General features: G+C 40.8%; 1 protein-coding gene across 1 annotated transcript in view; it reads right to left on the bottom strand.

Annotated features, from left to right (window-relative positions):
• Positions 1-13,786, bottom strand: part of SUZ12 (SUZ12 polycomb repressive complex 2 subunit) — a 37,258-nt gene extending 23,472 nt beyond the window's left edge. The window contains exons 1-4 of the mRNA XM_027862403.1: positions 13,450-13,786; positions 10,851-10,897; positions 10,701-10,765; positions 5,095-5,163 (exon numbers count right to left, since the gene is read on the bottom strand). Of these exons, the coding sequence (XP_027718204.1) occupies positions 5,095-5,163; positions 10,701-10,765; positions 10,851-10,897; positions 13,450-13,786 (518 nt within the window). The remainder of the gene's footprint in view (positions 1-5,094; positions 5,164-10,700; positions 10,766-10,850; positions 10,898-13,449) is intronic.
• Positions 13,787-15,846: the final 2,060 nt, after the last annotated feature.

The following is a 15,846-nucleotide window of genomic DNA, read 5'->3' as shown; positions in this document are numbered from 1 at the left end:
TACCTGCTTTTGGAAGTACAACAAGGAATGCAATGGTGATAAAAGGATTGCTGAGCAACAATGAGACCCTAGCTAATGTTTTATAACAAATTTTAAGTAAACCATAACAAAGGCATATGGTCATTAAACTTTAAATTGCCAACAGAAATATAAGATTACATATTTTAAGTTTTAAGGGACCATGTCAGTCATCTAGCCCAACCCTGTCATGTGCAGATGAGGAAACTGAAGCTCAGAAATTATATAAACTGTCATTCCATTCCCTCTTGAAAATTGGGCAATTTTATATAAATGTGAAAATGTCTCATTTCATACCGCTAATTCTGATGTGTTAATTTAATCCAAATTGTATCTAATTATGGTAAAGTGAGCAGGGACAAGTATTCTTGCATAATCTATGCCTAAACTAGGTCTCAGAATCTTAATCTTAATTGTACCAAAGTTCAGAAGCTACCTTTTCCTAATTCCTAAGCACTAGATCATCGTCAAACTCACTACACCAAATGTTTAACATAAAAGTCATTTGACTCATCAGTAGCAGGCATAAATATACCTTGAAGGACTCTGGTTTTTAGACAACATTAAGCCCCTCTAACTGACCTACAGATAATTACTAGCTTGAGGGACCAAACATTTTACCTGATGACAAATCAGATACACTGAAAACCCCAACCCGTTACATAATGCCAGCCATCTGGCAAATGAATTCTGTGGTTCAGCTCACCTCACCAGTGCTGGAAAACTCAAAGTCTACCTTACAAACATTGGTCAGTTGTTTGATTTCTAAAGAAAAATTCAACAGTTCATTCAATAATCATGTTATTGCATGCCTACCAATGGGAAAGGCACTAGAGTGATGAACGTGAAAGAGGGAAGAGTTCAGGCTATTAAAAAAAAAAAACCAAAAACAAAATCTTCTTCATTTCTATAAACAGAATTAAATTCCAACATAGATAAGGGCGAGACAAACTTCCAGTGAATTCTACATGACCTACAATCACTGAAATGTGCACCAAGACAAGTACGCAACTTAGTTTACTGTTTAATTTCCAGACAGCCAAAGACAAAAGAATCACTATGGTTTTCTGCAACACAACATTGGAAGGGAAAAGAGATTGTCACCATTAAATCTGCTCTACCAACACTAGTAGTAGACTCATCTTCCTAAGTGACAAAACCCTCCCAGTGACTCCCACTCCAGACTTCCACACCATGACCTACCAACCTTTACCATCTGTACCCCAGTCCTTCCACACGTTTGCTTGTAGCGCCTCCCACAGAATGCTCTCCCTTCTCCTGAGGCTCCTCTATACTTTGTCATCCTACACTCGGTTCCAATCCTGGCTATTCTACCATCCCAGTCCTGTGTTACTCTTTTCATTGCACTTACTGTCACCAATCCTTTATATGCCACTAAATTTAGCACTGAGCAGTCAGTCAGCAGGCTTTTAGTAAGCACTTACTATACTTACTAAATACAGCCAGGCATTGTGCTGCTAAAGTTAGGGATACAAGGAGAGGCGAAAACAGACTCTGCTCTCAAGCATACATTCTAATGGAGAAAAGGACATGCAAACAACTCCATACATACAAGATCTATGCAGTGTAAATGGAAGGCAATCTTAGAGGGAAGGTGCTAGGAGAGCCCCATGGGGGAGGTGCACCCTTGAAGGGAGTAGTCCAGAGGCTGGGAAGGCCTCTTGTAGAAGGTGAGATTTGTGCCGAATCTTGAAGGAAGCCAGAAGGCAGAGCATTTCAGGCAAAGGAGGACAGTCGGTATAAAAGGCATGATGTCAGGAAGGGCAGTGTAACTGGACATCAGAGTATGCAATGAAGGCACAAGAACACTGGAAAGGTACATAAGGGCCAGGGTTTGAAATGTGTTGTTGTTTTCTTTTTAATAATCTACCTTTTTACATATAGATTCTTTCCCTTCAGCTAGATCGTTGGCCTGAACCATACCTCTCAGAACACCTAAGTGCAAAGCCGAGCATCATATAGTAGGGGTCACTCAAATATCTATTCATGATTGGTTAACAAGCTAGATTTGAAGTTCTTTACACCTGGAGGCTGCAGTAAGGTTTTCTATACTGTTAGTTTTTACATGACGCAGTACTTACTCAGCATGAAGCTGGTACTTCCTAAATATGTGCTGAATGACCAACTCCAATTTCAGAGGTCTGATGATGCAAACAACCCACCTCCTGCTGAGATGTGAGCAACTCGGGGGCAGAGTGAGAAGTACTTATCTTTAGGACATGTTCAATGCAGAAATTTGCTTTGATTATGAGTATTTGTTACAAGAGTTTTGTTTTTCTTTTTTCTTTTCCAATGGAGGGAGAAGTGGGGAAAGAAAAGAGATTTTTGTTAATTGAAAAAAAAATTTAGACACTTGCTAAAGGAACTGAATGAATATATACATAAATATGCTCAAGTATTATTTTTTACTGCAGTTATACGTGAGAAATAGCAGGGAGTAGAGGAGAGAGTTGTCTAAGTTAGCAAGACCTGTGCTCAAGCCCTATCATGGAAATATAGCAGCTGTGTCCTCTGGGGTGAAGTCACAACCTCACAACCAGATGCCAACCTTTATTAGTAGAATTTTCTTCATTGGCAACGACAGAATAAGGAAATCAGAGGCTAGTGAATAAAAAAAGTCATTTGTAGATACGCTCCAGTCCTCTACTAGACTGCAGCTTCCTTCATTTTACAGCTGACTTAGGGTTTCTGAATTAAACTGTTGAATGAGATGTCAGTTTCTAACTTTTTCCTTTCTCCCTATTCCTGCATTATGCTTTGAACTTGCAATTTTAACTACAGTGAGGAAAGGTGGTGTAGTAGAGAAAGCACAGGCCTCAGAGTGAACAAACAGTGGGCTCGAGATCCCCCTCAGATTATCCTGGGACTGGCTGTGTGACTCTCGCAAGTCACTTCTCCTCTCAGTGCTAAAGGCCCTTTTTAACTCCTGTAATTGAGGGGAAAAGGGATGACCTGCACTGGTAGATGGAGTTTCCTCATCTAGAAATTCCCTCTATCAATGTAACCACAGGTCCAGCATCTCTCCTTATTTTACAAATTTGTTTAAAAAAACAATCCATTCTTCAATAGAAAATGGCAAGGAAGTTTCAAGCTTCTCAGGTATTCTGCTGACCAAACTAATCTTCTCACTACTTCAAATATTAAATATCAAGTTTCTTGATATAAATAAACACACTACATTAAGTGAATAGTGTCCCACTGTAGTGTTTCAAAGAATACCTCATGCAATCAAGCACTTAGTAAAGTATTTTAGATTAGGTACATTTAGGCATCCACATATCGAAAGTGACATTGTCAAAGTGACATATTTGATGCACTGAAGTTCATTATAAAATTCTAATTAATGGATACAATTAAGATTTTAAGAACTTGAAAACTGACTTTTGATAGAATTGATTACTAGGAAATAACAGTTTTTAAAAATTTAAGCAATATACAGCATCTAAACATGATAAGCCATAGTTTAGCATCACATACAATTCCATTATAAATGAATCAATTTAAGAATATCTAACTTATTCTTTTACATATAAATGACAATCTCAGCTGAGGATCCACTCCCACTGCACATACAATTATCAAGAAATATAATCCTGGCATCTAGTGCTCAAACTCCAAATGAGCTCTCAAACCGAAACAATGTTATCAATGGCAGTTGGGGCTGTATTACTATTAATACTATAGCTCAGTTACAAGAGTAAGATGAGCTTTTGTGGACTACCCTAGGAAACTACCAACCACTGATAACATTGTTTCTATGGGAAAATGGTTTCCAAATTCCAAACTTACAAAAAACTTCTGAAACAGAACCTGTTCATAAATCAGTGTTGTGCCAGATAAGGAAACATCCTACGTGTAGCATTTTTTTTTTTTGGAAGATGAGGTTAAAAATCAGTTTTTTCTCAAAAAATATTCAATAATCATAAGCTATTTCATTCCAAAGATAAATTTTAAGCAGTTTGAATAAACTGTTCTCACAGCAAATTACTGAAAAAATGTTAACAGTTGTAATTACAAACAGTAATTTCAAAAAATGTAAAAACTGGGTATGCATTCTCATTTATTTATTGCTTATGTGACAAAAATTCTGAAAGAGAAATGATGTACAGCTTAGTACAGAGTCTATTCAAGGCCTTTCATTAAGCAACATGAAAACAAAAAAGAACGCTGAATTTACCAGAGGGCTTCGAATCAATCACTGGCTCTGCCATTTAGTATTACTGGCAAGACCAGGGGCAAGCCCTTTCACTTTTGTGGGCTTCAGTTTCCTTATCAGTAAAACAAGAGATCTGGACTAGATTTATAAGATCCCTTTTCCAACTTTAATCTTATGACCAATTATTTCCTTCAAAACTCCCATCTCTTTATAGTTTCATCCTACTTGGTATTCAAGTAATCGATAAGGAAATAAAGGCCAAATTCCTGGTTTTTTTCTAGGTACTCTATTTCAAAAATGTTTTCTTGTTATCTTTTTTTTAGGTGGCCCTGTTTTGTCACAGGCAGACCATCTACCCATTCAGTTCTGATAGTCAGGTTCCAAGTGGCAAAGACATAACTGTGAACAATCAGCAAGCATTTATTAAACACCGATGTGCCAGACACTGTGCTAGGTGCTGGGGATACAAACACAAAGAATGAAATTCCCTCTGCCACAAGGTTCTGATGCTCTCAGTGATGATGGAGCTAAGTAATATTTTGCCTAAAAAAGGAGAACTTGGGGGATACCCTACACAATCACTGTCTTCACATAACTTTAAGGACTGTCTTGAGGAAGAAGGCCTATCTCTATTTTCTCTTCCTCTAGAAAGTCTGGGATCAAATTGGAAAAAGGTACATAAAAAGAGCTCAATACTGAGTTGCCCAACAGCAGTGGAATGGGCATCTCATTAAGCAACGAGCTTTGGAGCACCGGATCAAATGGGGCTGGACACTCACTGGTCAGGGATGTTACAGAAGGGATCCCTGTATTAGGCTCAGGTCTTTTATGGGATCTCATCACTGTTATCACAATTTGCCTTACTTCTATCACTCATACAAGTTCATAATTTACCTTACCTATGAGATTCTTGATCTCCTTTCATTTTCTCTACTTTTGATAGCATGTCATCAACTTTAAATGTTCTCCTGCAAAAAAAAAAAAAATAGAGAGAGAAATAAGTTAATTGCTTCTCAATTGAGAAAAATAAGAACTAAATATATTTTAACAGCACTACAATAAAACAAAATGGAAATTTCTCGTTTTGACTCCTCTCTTGCTTTAACTAAGTTAATCAGATAGGGTTGGTCAAGCGTAACAACTGGTATTCCTTGTCAAAAGAATTTATATGATGGTAAAACAAGCATATGGAGATAATCACTAATACCAGTGACTATCTGAAACCTTTCAATTTCTAAGGTGTTACTTTGTAAAAAGGAAAACACCTATTCCACATATTATACCAAAGTACCAAAGGTGTAAGTTAGATCTTTTTTTCCTTACAACAGTGGAAACTAAACTTTAAGTTAGATTAAAAGTTGGTCAGCAGTCATAAAACTGCTTTGAAGTCAATTTAGGGTACACACCAAATGAAATTTTAGGAATTTAAAACTGACTGGTAAATCAGCTACATGGCAGAGAAAAATCAAACAGAAGTCTAACAGGGAAACACTGTTACTTAAGCATAAAATCTCAAAGCAATTAAAGAATTAACAGGTTCTAAGGAAAATCTCACATAAATTCTTATGGTGATACCCAATACATAGACTCCAAAATATAAAATAAAAATTTTAAACCACATGTAATTTCATTTATCATAAGTATTTTGTTAATAACTATTAGGCACTACTAATTGATTCCTGACATTTAAGGGATTACTAACACATCTTTTCATAAATAGTCTATCAATAGAGAAATGCTAGTGCACATTCCTTGTAGGATCTTGGAAATGAAGTCAGCAGGGACTGCAAAACTGAGGACCAATTTTACTTTCAGAGGCATTAAGACTATAATGTGCCATTAGTAACCTAAAGAAAACTTATCACCTTTAGCAGTAATCTAGTTTTAATACAAATCTATTGTCAAGTACAGCATACTATATAACAGCTGGCAATCACTAGTTCTATAAAAAGGAAAAGGAGGGAAACATGACAAGAATATTTCAGTTTCCTGATTCCTACCACAATATTTATATATAAATCAAAATATTATATCCTGCTGACAGATTCATCATATTCAAGTGGAGCTAGGGTAGTACGAACCAGATGTTGCCCTTTTAAACTGTTAGTCCAGTCATTCTGTATACTGTAATATACAAACTGGAAGATTTTCATGTCACACGTGAATACAAGCTCATTGTGGGAATAAAAGATTTCTGATTTTTACAGCTTTTTTCATTTTTATTTTTAACCACCACAGTGGCTACACAAAATTCAGCAAAGCTGCTCCACTACTTAAATAGCATTCTATGCAACCTAAGAGGCCTATTATGAATCCATTTTTTCACATGACTTGAATAAAAACATGCTTTCAATCAGATAATAGGTGCTCCCTTGGAATACCAATTAAAGCCTCGAACTACAGTAGTGGCAACAAACCCTAAGGTCCTCATGTACCCTAGCAGTCTCTGGTTGTGGTCACTTTCTACTTTAAATATGAAGGACCACCATTCTTTTGGCTGCTTCCCTCTGTATATGTGTTTTGTGGAGAAAATGCAGTTATTTTTTAATATATTGGCACTTAATATATAGTTACTGTTTATGTGATTACTTGCCTTACAACACTATAATCTCCGTGAGAGCAAGACTGTTGTCTTTTCTTCGTATTATATCTACAGTGTCTTGAACAGCATAGTAAGGACCTATTAAATATTTGCTGAAATTAATAATTATTTCCAAGTGGGTTATGAAGTTTCTGTGGAAACTTTTAAGACTAGGGCAGATACCACCTTTCTCAAATGGTTAATATGAAATCCTGCCTGGTAGCAAAAGGATACATTAGGAAGTCTAAGGTCTACCCCCCCTCCTTGTAATGCCATGAATCATGAGCACAAAGTAGCACAGGAGAAAACATACACAAGTTTAATAGCAATGTGAAAACAGAACTAGTATAAAGAACCCCCTAAGAAAAAGCAAATATCCCTCCCATCCCTATACTATAAATGTTTTTCTAGTCATTTAAAGGTCTTTAAAAAGTAGGAAATAAGTGATGATTTTTCTTTTAAGTCTAACTTTCTATAACTTCTTAGAGAATTCATAAGCAATTCAGAGTAAACCAGGTGAAATGACTGAAGAATGTTAGATGACAGTCTGCTATGAAATACTGTAGTTCTGTTTAAAAAAAAAAAAAAAGAAAAAGTCTTAAAAAGTCAAGCAAAGCAAACCTCAGAACAACAATAGCTATTTAAAAAGGGGGCAGGGTGGCAAAGTTGACAGAACTTCAAATGAACTTAGAAAGGGACAAAGAAAATACTCACTTTGGTATTGTCAGTTAACTTTTAGTTAACTTTGATTTATAGTTTACTAATGTTAAATTTTATCAATCTAGAAAAAAACAAAAACACTGCTTATTAAAGTACTCTAGAAAAAAAGAAAGCACTCTGCTTTCATAATTTTGCTGTGAACATATAGATAGGGACTGAACCTGTGATTTCATTAATACAGAGAACTCCAGGATGAGGAAATTTTCTCTACCAAAGCAGGTAGGCAGCATCTCTGCAACTAACATTCTCAGGGAGTTGCCTAAAGTGGTCTGGCCTGTAAATGTGTAAATGAAAAATGTTTAATAAAATAAACAAAAAATACAAAACATAATATTAATTTGGGGTTTTTTAAGTCAATATGCAGCCCTGTTTCTATTGGAGTTTAATAGGAATAGTCTAGAACCCTTGCCCAGTTAACAGTTATATCTGAAGTGGTACTTCAACCAGGTCTTCCCAGCTCCAAGACCAACTCTCTATGCACTGCCCCATGACTACCTCAAACATATCAGTCAGTATTCACACAACCAAATAATAAATGCTTGTTGAATGAAAGTTATTCTTCAATCACCTTAGAAAACTACATACTCATTTCAAAAATGCTATCACTCCTGGCTCAGAAAGTAGCTACAAAAATGCTATTCTGAGTAACAGCAGTGGTATATGCTCAAAAAATAACTACCCTGCTGAAGAAGACAACGTTCACTGAGATGTCTAAATCAGTATATTATTGAAAAAATGGTCTCACTGCCTTAAAGTTACATCTCATATATGTGATAACATCCCTAGTGATTTATTTTTTTGTTGGCAACTGAGGTTAAATGACTTGCCCGGGTCACATAGCTAGTAAGTGTCTGAAGCTGGATTTGAACTCAGGTCCTCCTTACTCCAGGGCTGGTGCTCTATCCACCGTGCCACCTAGCTGCCCCAATCCTTAGTAATTCATATTCATTTCTGTGAGAAAATGAATTTTGATTTATCATTCTCAGATAATAAAAAAAGCAAAATATTTCCAAATTTCTAAAAAGCCAATTCTTCAACTGAAGAGCAAAGGAAAGGACAAGAATTAAGTTTATTAAAAACAAAACAAAAACCTCTACACTATGATACCAAACATTTTAAACTATTTTTATATATTGGTAAAACAATTTAATCCTACTCTGAGATCAAGTTGCACAATAAAAAGGACAGGGGAAAAAAATCTATTATAATTAAGGGATAAGTTAATTTGGAATTTATTTTGGTTTTTTTTGCAGATCAATTCTTAAAGCACATGAATCTTATTCTATTTTGGTTTTATACTGAATATTTTAGATACCCTGGTTTGTCTGCATTAATGAAAATATGGTAGGTAACAAGCTAATGAAAGCAAAATAGGCTTTTAATAATGAGTTAAGTTACAGCAGAATAAATTGTATAGGAGTTAAGTCACTTACTTTGGCACCTAGATCTTTCATTACCACTCAACTCAAAAATATATTTAAGTATCGTGTACCTTAGGGCAGATGCAAAACTTGTACGAAATATGGTTCCTAGCCTCATGAAGCTTATAGTCAATACACCCCCCCCCCCCAAATTAGTCAATATAAAAGTAATTAGAAAACTGAATGGTTTAAGTATAGAACCTCCATGGGCCTCAATTTTCTCAAATATAAAATGGGGGAGAGGGGTTATCTGCACTAGATGGCCAAACGTCACTTTCAGCTAGAGTCTTACTAGAGTCATAGCTAGAGTATTAAGATTCAACCATAAAGAATTTATTGTCTAGAGATACCAAAGGCTTCCAAGGGGAGATGGCATCTCTGTGAGGCTTTAAAAGACAGGTTGGGATAGGTGGCGTAGTGGATAGATAGATAGATAGCATAGGCCCTGAAGTCAGGAGGACCTGAGTTCAAATCCGGCCTCAGACCAAACACTTGACACTTACTAGCTGTGTGACCCGGGGCAAGTCACTTAACCCTAATTGCCTAAAAAAGGAAAAAATAAATAAATAGAATAAAAAAGGACATATTATTTAAAAAAAAAAAAAAAGACAGGTTGGAAATCAACTGTCAAAGTTAAGAGAGGGCGAGGGCACCGAGAAGAGCCAAGACAGGGGCAGGACAGGGCAAATCACATACTAGAGGACTGCAAGTAATTCAGTTTGGCTAAAGCACAAAATTTGGAGAATAAAGTTGTATGAGAATAAGGCTGGAAAGACAAGGTTGTGCTATACTGTCAAGTACTTTCAATGCCAGACTAAGGAATTTGTGTTTTACTTGGTAGGCAATGGTAGTCACTGAATGATTGTGAGTACAGAAGAAACAAGATCAGAGACATATCTGCCACATATTCCCAGGTAAGAACTTGGTAATATCAACTATAAAATGCAGTTCTTGGTCAAGATAGGTTGCCAAGTAATATAAAGTACAAAAAAAAAAAATCTAAGCTGTCAAGGTATATCCTCAAAGCTCAACTAGGTGTCTTGGTGAGGAAAAACCCAACTCCCATGACTGCTGAAAATCTAAAACAGTTTTCAAACTAAAATATTAAACGACTAAAATTAAGCTTGTTTTAAGATATTAAAATGTTTTTAAAAGGCCCTACTTCCAAAACTGAATATTTAACGTTAATTTTCTAGTTCAAATGTCTTACTTAACCATAACATGCCATGATTTGGAAAACAACAGGAGCCTAACTGTACACTTAGGAAAACTGGCTTATTTTATGTTTTTAAGCATATTTGTCAATGATGAGGAGCACTAAATTTACTTAGCACATATGAGTCATGAAATGATAACAGTTCTACCTAGAGGTTCATATTCTTAAGAGTTGACTTAAGTCTTTCTTTTATTGTTCAGTGGGCCAAGTATTAGAGTAAGCAGTTGATAATTATTTTGTTGTGTTCACAACAAATGCCCAGGACCATTCTACTGAGTAATGTAAATTTTCAAGCTTTAAAGTTCGGATATAACTACTTGCTCAGGGCATGAATTTATGCCAGGTCAGAATGAAACAAAGCCAATTTTATTCATTTTTCTACCAGCATACTTCTCTGGGGGAAGGCAAATTTGCTACAATACTTTACAAAGAGATAACAGCACTTGAAAATATTGCATGACATTTATCCAGTCAACCCCCCTCCCACTTCAGTTTTTACATTTAGACTGTTTTAATTTTAAATAATGTTTAGCTTAGATTAGTTTAAGTAAGATTCATAAAATGTACCTTTTGATGTTTGTTCTGGAGTTTCGGTGAGACATGTAAGTAAGAGTTCTGTGCAAAAATATTGGCTATAAAAAAGTTTAAAAAATTGTTAAAATTAAATATAGATTAAGTACTAAGTAAAGATATTGATTGCTATTGTCAAACACTTACCGCTATGAGATTTCGAGTACGAAGAAATCTATAGATCTGTGTTGGTTCTGCATAACGAAAGAAAAAAATTCAAATGTTATCAAAAGTTATTTATTATCCCAGTCGAAAAAGATCATTTATTCTGGAAATTCTATACAGTATACCAAAATCCAAACCATAATTTACATTAACAAAAATTAGACTTGCCTCCAACAATACCTTACTATAATTAAAAGCAGGGGAGAAAACAGTGACTGCCTTTTGTAAAATAAACATTTGCTCCACCTGATTTTCAGTCTAAGTAAGAGTAGATTTTACTTTTTTTAAGCACTATGTATACAAAGCCAACATTTAGTAAATAAACTTTTAGGTTCTACCTATCAGCTTTCACAATACTGTGACATTGAAATTACTCAGTATTTCAAATACTTATTTTAGGAGAAAGCCCTTATAAAGATAAACTAGAAAAACAGTTCCAATTCTCAATTGATACACTGATAATCTCAACTTTTTAGATCTTTAATACTTTAATACACTGTTCTGCTCAAGTTTTTTATATCAAGCTATAAATCACAAAAGTAAATAAGTCTTTTTTTGACAACTGATTAGTGTTTACTTTGCCACATGTCCCTTAAGATAATCATTCCAATATTAAGATATATACCAGCGTATCTCATATTACTAAATAGGAAAAAAAGTTCTATCCTCCATAATCCTAGATTTTCTCCAAAATGGGGCAAAGTTATATTCATAACATAATTAAATTTCACCTAAACCATACATGAGTTAGGGTCCTTAAAACATTAATGTTGTTCAGTTGTGTCTGACTCTTTGTGATCTCAGTTGGGTTTGCCATTTCCTTCTCCAGCTCATTTTTACAGATAAGAAAACTGAGGTAAACAGGGTTAAGTAACTCGCCCAGGGTCACCCAGCTAATGTCTGAGGATGAATTTGAACTTAGGTCTTCCTGACTCAAGGCCCAGTGCTTTATCTGCACTATGTAGTTGTCCCTACATAGGTTACGTATAATCAGACGACCTTGTAGAATTAACATGGCATTTTATTACCTATCAGAGACTGACATCTCAGGAATTCAACAGTAAACTCTGGGATTCAGTGACATCCAGTGACAAAAGAAAAATATGGAAATTACTTAATTTTAAGATTTTCTTTACAGCAAATATTTCAGTAGCATGCTTATTATCACCGCACTTGAAGAGAGCTCATTATTTTCAATGACCCAAGCTCACCTGGTTTTGAAAGCAAATTAAAACTGAGAAAGATGAGCACTGTTCTTATCAAGACTAAAGTTTCATTACAATGAAAACTGGGATTTTTGAAATAAGTCCCAATTCAAATTTCCTAATCACAGAAGAGTGGAGGACCAATATTCAACAAAGCAATCTCTTTCTAAGCTGACAACCAGAACTTCAGATGCTACATAAAACTTACAGACATAACTATAACAGGGATGCAAACTTATCTACATATTTCTAAATTACACAGTCATCTCAAACTACAGGATATGCAAGGCGGGGAGGATAGTAAAAACTAGAACATTACCAGACACATTACCAGAACAATTCAGGTTATTCATAATTCTGATGTTAAATATATTGGGAGTTTTTTCCACAGAGAAAATAAGCACCTCTAAAAAAACATTAAAAGCTAAAAATGGACTAAGAAAACGTCTTAAGGGCTGTTATGAGGAAAGAGTTAGGAAGATTCCTGAAATCTCTAAACTGTAGGCAATGAACTTTCACACTTCCGTTTTGTGCATCCTTAAAACCAGAAGAGTGTTTTAAAAGATGTGAAGGCTAACGTGTTTTTAAAAAGCCTAGTAATGAGCATCAGCAGCACTGCCACCACCACCACTCAAGCAGCAAAAATCAACCCAGTTAGTTCGTTGGTTTTTTTCTTTATTTCAATCTTTACGATTTAGTCATTTTTGTGCCCTGGAACCTACAATTGAAATTTCTGGGATTCTTGAATACGAGTAATTCGAAGTATCTGACCGCCTCTCAAGTCAACCGGTAACCTGGTTCAGAAAATCTGCTCCCATAGTGGGGCCCATTGCTCCCCTCGTGGAGGGTGAGGAACCTGCCCCCGACTCAGCACACGAGGGGGGTGGGAGTCCCAGGAGGGGTGCACATTCCCCGATCCCCTCCGCAAGTTGGCTCCATGGGGAAAGGGTTCTCCTTCCCATGGGAGGAGTGGGGGGGGGTCGCTTGGCCAGGGGGGGGGGAAAGTCCCTTGTTCTAGAGGGAAGGAGGGGTCCCTAAGGGTACAGGAAAGAAATCTCTTGGAGGCGGAAGGAGAGGAGTCCTTCAGTGTGGAGGAAAGGAGAGTTCTCTTATTGGGGGGAGTCCCTCAGTCAGGGGGCCCTTAGGCGGGGGAGGGGAGTCCTAAGTGTGGGGGCACGAGAAGGGGGGCCCATGCTTGGGAGAGCCCCTGAGTGTAGGGGCACGGGACGGGGGCCCTTAGGCGGGGGAGGGAAGTCCCTAAGTGTGGGGGCACGGGAAGGGGAGTCCCTAAGTGTAGGGGCACGGGAGGGGGGCCCTAGCTGGACGGAAGGGGTCCCAACTCCCTCCTCCCCCACCCCCGGCCCCCGCATACTCACTCTCGAAGGCCTGGAGGAAAAGCTCGTGGTCAGCCTGGACCTGCTCCATTTTCGGCTTCTTCACGGGCAGAACGGCGGCCCCCGCTGCCGCCGCCACCGCCGCGGAGGAGGCCGAGGAGGCCGAGTAGCCGCCCCCGCAGCCGCCGCCACCGCCGCCGCCGGCCTTGCCGCCCGAGGCCGTGGCCGCCACGGCCGCCGAAGCCCCGAAGCCGTGGCCGTGGCTGTGGCCCCCGCCGCCGCCGGAGCCGGCCGAGCCCGCGCTGGGCCCCGAGCCGCCCCCTCCCCCACCGCTGCCGCCGCCTCCGCTGCCGCCGCCGCCGTGCTTCTGAGGCGCCATGGCCGAGGAGGCTGCTCCTGCCGCCGCCGCGAGCCCCCCGCCGCCAGCTCCCCGCCGGGAGGGCGGGCCGCGGGGACAGGGACGGGGAAGCGCCGGCCCCAGCAACCGCCTGCCCGCCGCCCGCGCACGGGGGAGAGGAGGGAGAGAGAGGGGAGGAGGAGAAGAGGAGAGGAGGAGAGGGGAAGGGAAGGGAGGAGAGGAGGAGAGGAAGGAAGGAAGGAAGGAAGGAAGGAGGGAGGACGGCGGGGGGAGGGAGGGAAGAAAAAAATACAAGCGCCCGCTCCGGCGAGCCCCGCTCCGCTCCGGAGGCCCGCGCACCCGAGCCCGAGCCCGGCCTCGCACCGCCCCCCTCCTCCCGCAGCGCCGATTGGCCGCCGGGCGCGCGCGCCGCCCGCCCGCCCGCGCCCGTTGGCCCGCCGCGGCCTCGGCGCCTGTCACGCGGACGCGGGGGCCTTCGGGGGGTGGGGGGAGCAGGAGGAGGAGAGGCAGGGGAGGGGTTGGTTGGCCGGTGCGCGCGGCCGCTCGCGGGCCCGACCGCCTCTTTGAACTGAATTCGCGGGAAAATGAGGGGTCAGAGCGGCCTTCCCTCCCGGCCGCGGTGCATTGTGGGAGGGGACCCCAGCGCGAGCCGCGAGTCGCGAGCCGCGGGCCGGCCTCTCTCGTCCCTCCCCCCGGCCTTTCCCAGCCGGTCCTAGGCTAGACTCTGAGCCTGCGCACTACCGAGGGGCGGGGCGGCCAGTTGCCGGGTTTTAGGTGCCCGCACCTTGAGTCCTCGTCACCGGCTCCAAGCTTTTGACAGATGGGGGAGGGGCGTTCCTGGGTCGGAAGAGGCGGCCGGGATGGGAAAGGGGCCGGGGGGGGGGGGCAGGAACCTTGGCCAGGTCTCTCGGCCCCCTCTGCCCCTCACCTCATTGGCCCTTCCTAATTTGGGGGAGGGGAGGAAGAAGCCAGAGGACCAGCGTGGGTACCTGTCCTTGTCCTGACTCTGGCCAGCCTGGTGACCTTGGGCAAGTCCCTCGGCCCCTTCTGCCCCTCACCACATTGGGTCCCGCTAGTTCGGGGAAGGGGAGGAAGAAGCCAGGGGACCCTCGTTTCTGTCCTACTCTGACTCTAGCCTGGTAGCCTTGTCCAAGGCCCCTTTGAGCCTCAGTGACCGACTCTGTCAAGTCTGGGAGTTGAACTGGGCAAGGGATCCTGAACTGGGGTGCATGAACTTGTTTTTAAAAAGATTTTGTTAGCTTCAACACAACTGGTTTCCCCTATAATCCAATGTATTTTATTCATATAAAAACATGACTCTGGGAAGAGGTCTCTAGGCTTCACCAGACTGCAACCCCCCAAGAAAGATGAAGAAGCCCTGGACTAGAGGGTCGTACTAGCTGCACATGTGCTGTGTGGAGCCTCCGAGAGGTTGGGGTGATGGGGAATCCCTGATGGCGTAATGAGCTTCCCTCCTCCACCCCCGCCTGGGGCAGACCCGAGCAGCCCCCACATGCCTTCTGCTCCCGCGAGGGGCTCTAGGATACCTAGGTTCCAAGCCCCATAATCTTATTTTGTGAGTGGGGAGAGACCCACCGAAGCAGTCCCCTCTCCCCCACTCTCCAGCTCACCCTTGCTACACTCAAATAACAAGTCAGGTATCGTAGGTCCCTAGGTGTTTTACTTTTCTTTGTATTCCTAGCTCTTACCATGACATTTGGTACACAGCAAGTGCTCAGTTAAATGCTTGGTGCTTGATAAATGTTTTTCTAAGTTGGAAGGAGTCTTAGGATCATCTCTTAGTTCTATTCTAACCCTTTGAACGCCATAGAGGAGGGAGCCAAGGCCCAAAAAAAGGAAATGACTTGCTCAGGAGGGTTTCTTAGCTGGAGAATTCAGGTCTTCCGACTCTGGGTTCTCTGCTGTTTGAATGACCCGCTCGGGACTGGTTCAGCCCCTCTTGTGTTAGAGATGAGGGAACTGAAGCCCTGAGAGGGAAAGAGTTTTCCCAAGGTCACAGAAAGTTAAGAACAGAACCAGAAAATGAAGCTTGGGTCTTCAGACTCTACACACACACACGC

This window comes from Vombatus ursinus, unplaced genomic scaffold (genome assembly GCF_900497805.2).
Source record: "Vombatus ursinus unplaced genomic scaffold, bare-nosed wombat genome assembly UNPS02014768.1, whole genome shotgun sequence".
NCBI classification, from domain to species: domain Eukaryota; kingdom Metazoa; phylum Chordata; class Mammalia; order Diprotodontia; family Vombatidae; genus Vombatus; species Vombatus ursinus.
The sequence above is the reverse complement of the archived record's forward strand: the minus strand, read 5'-3'. Positions and strand labels throughout refer to the sequence as shown.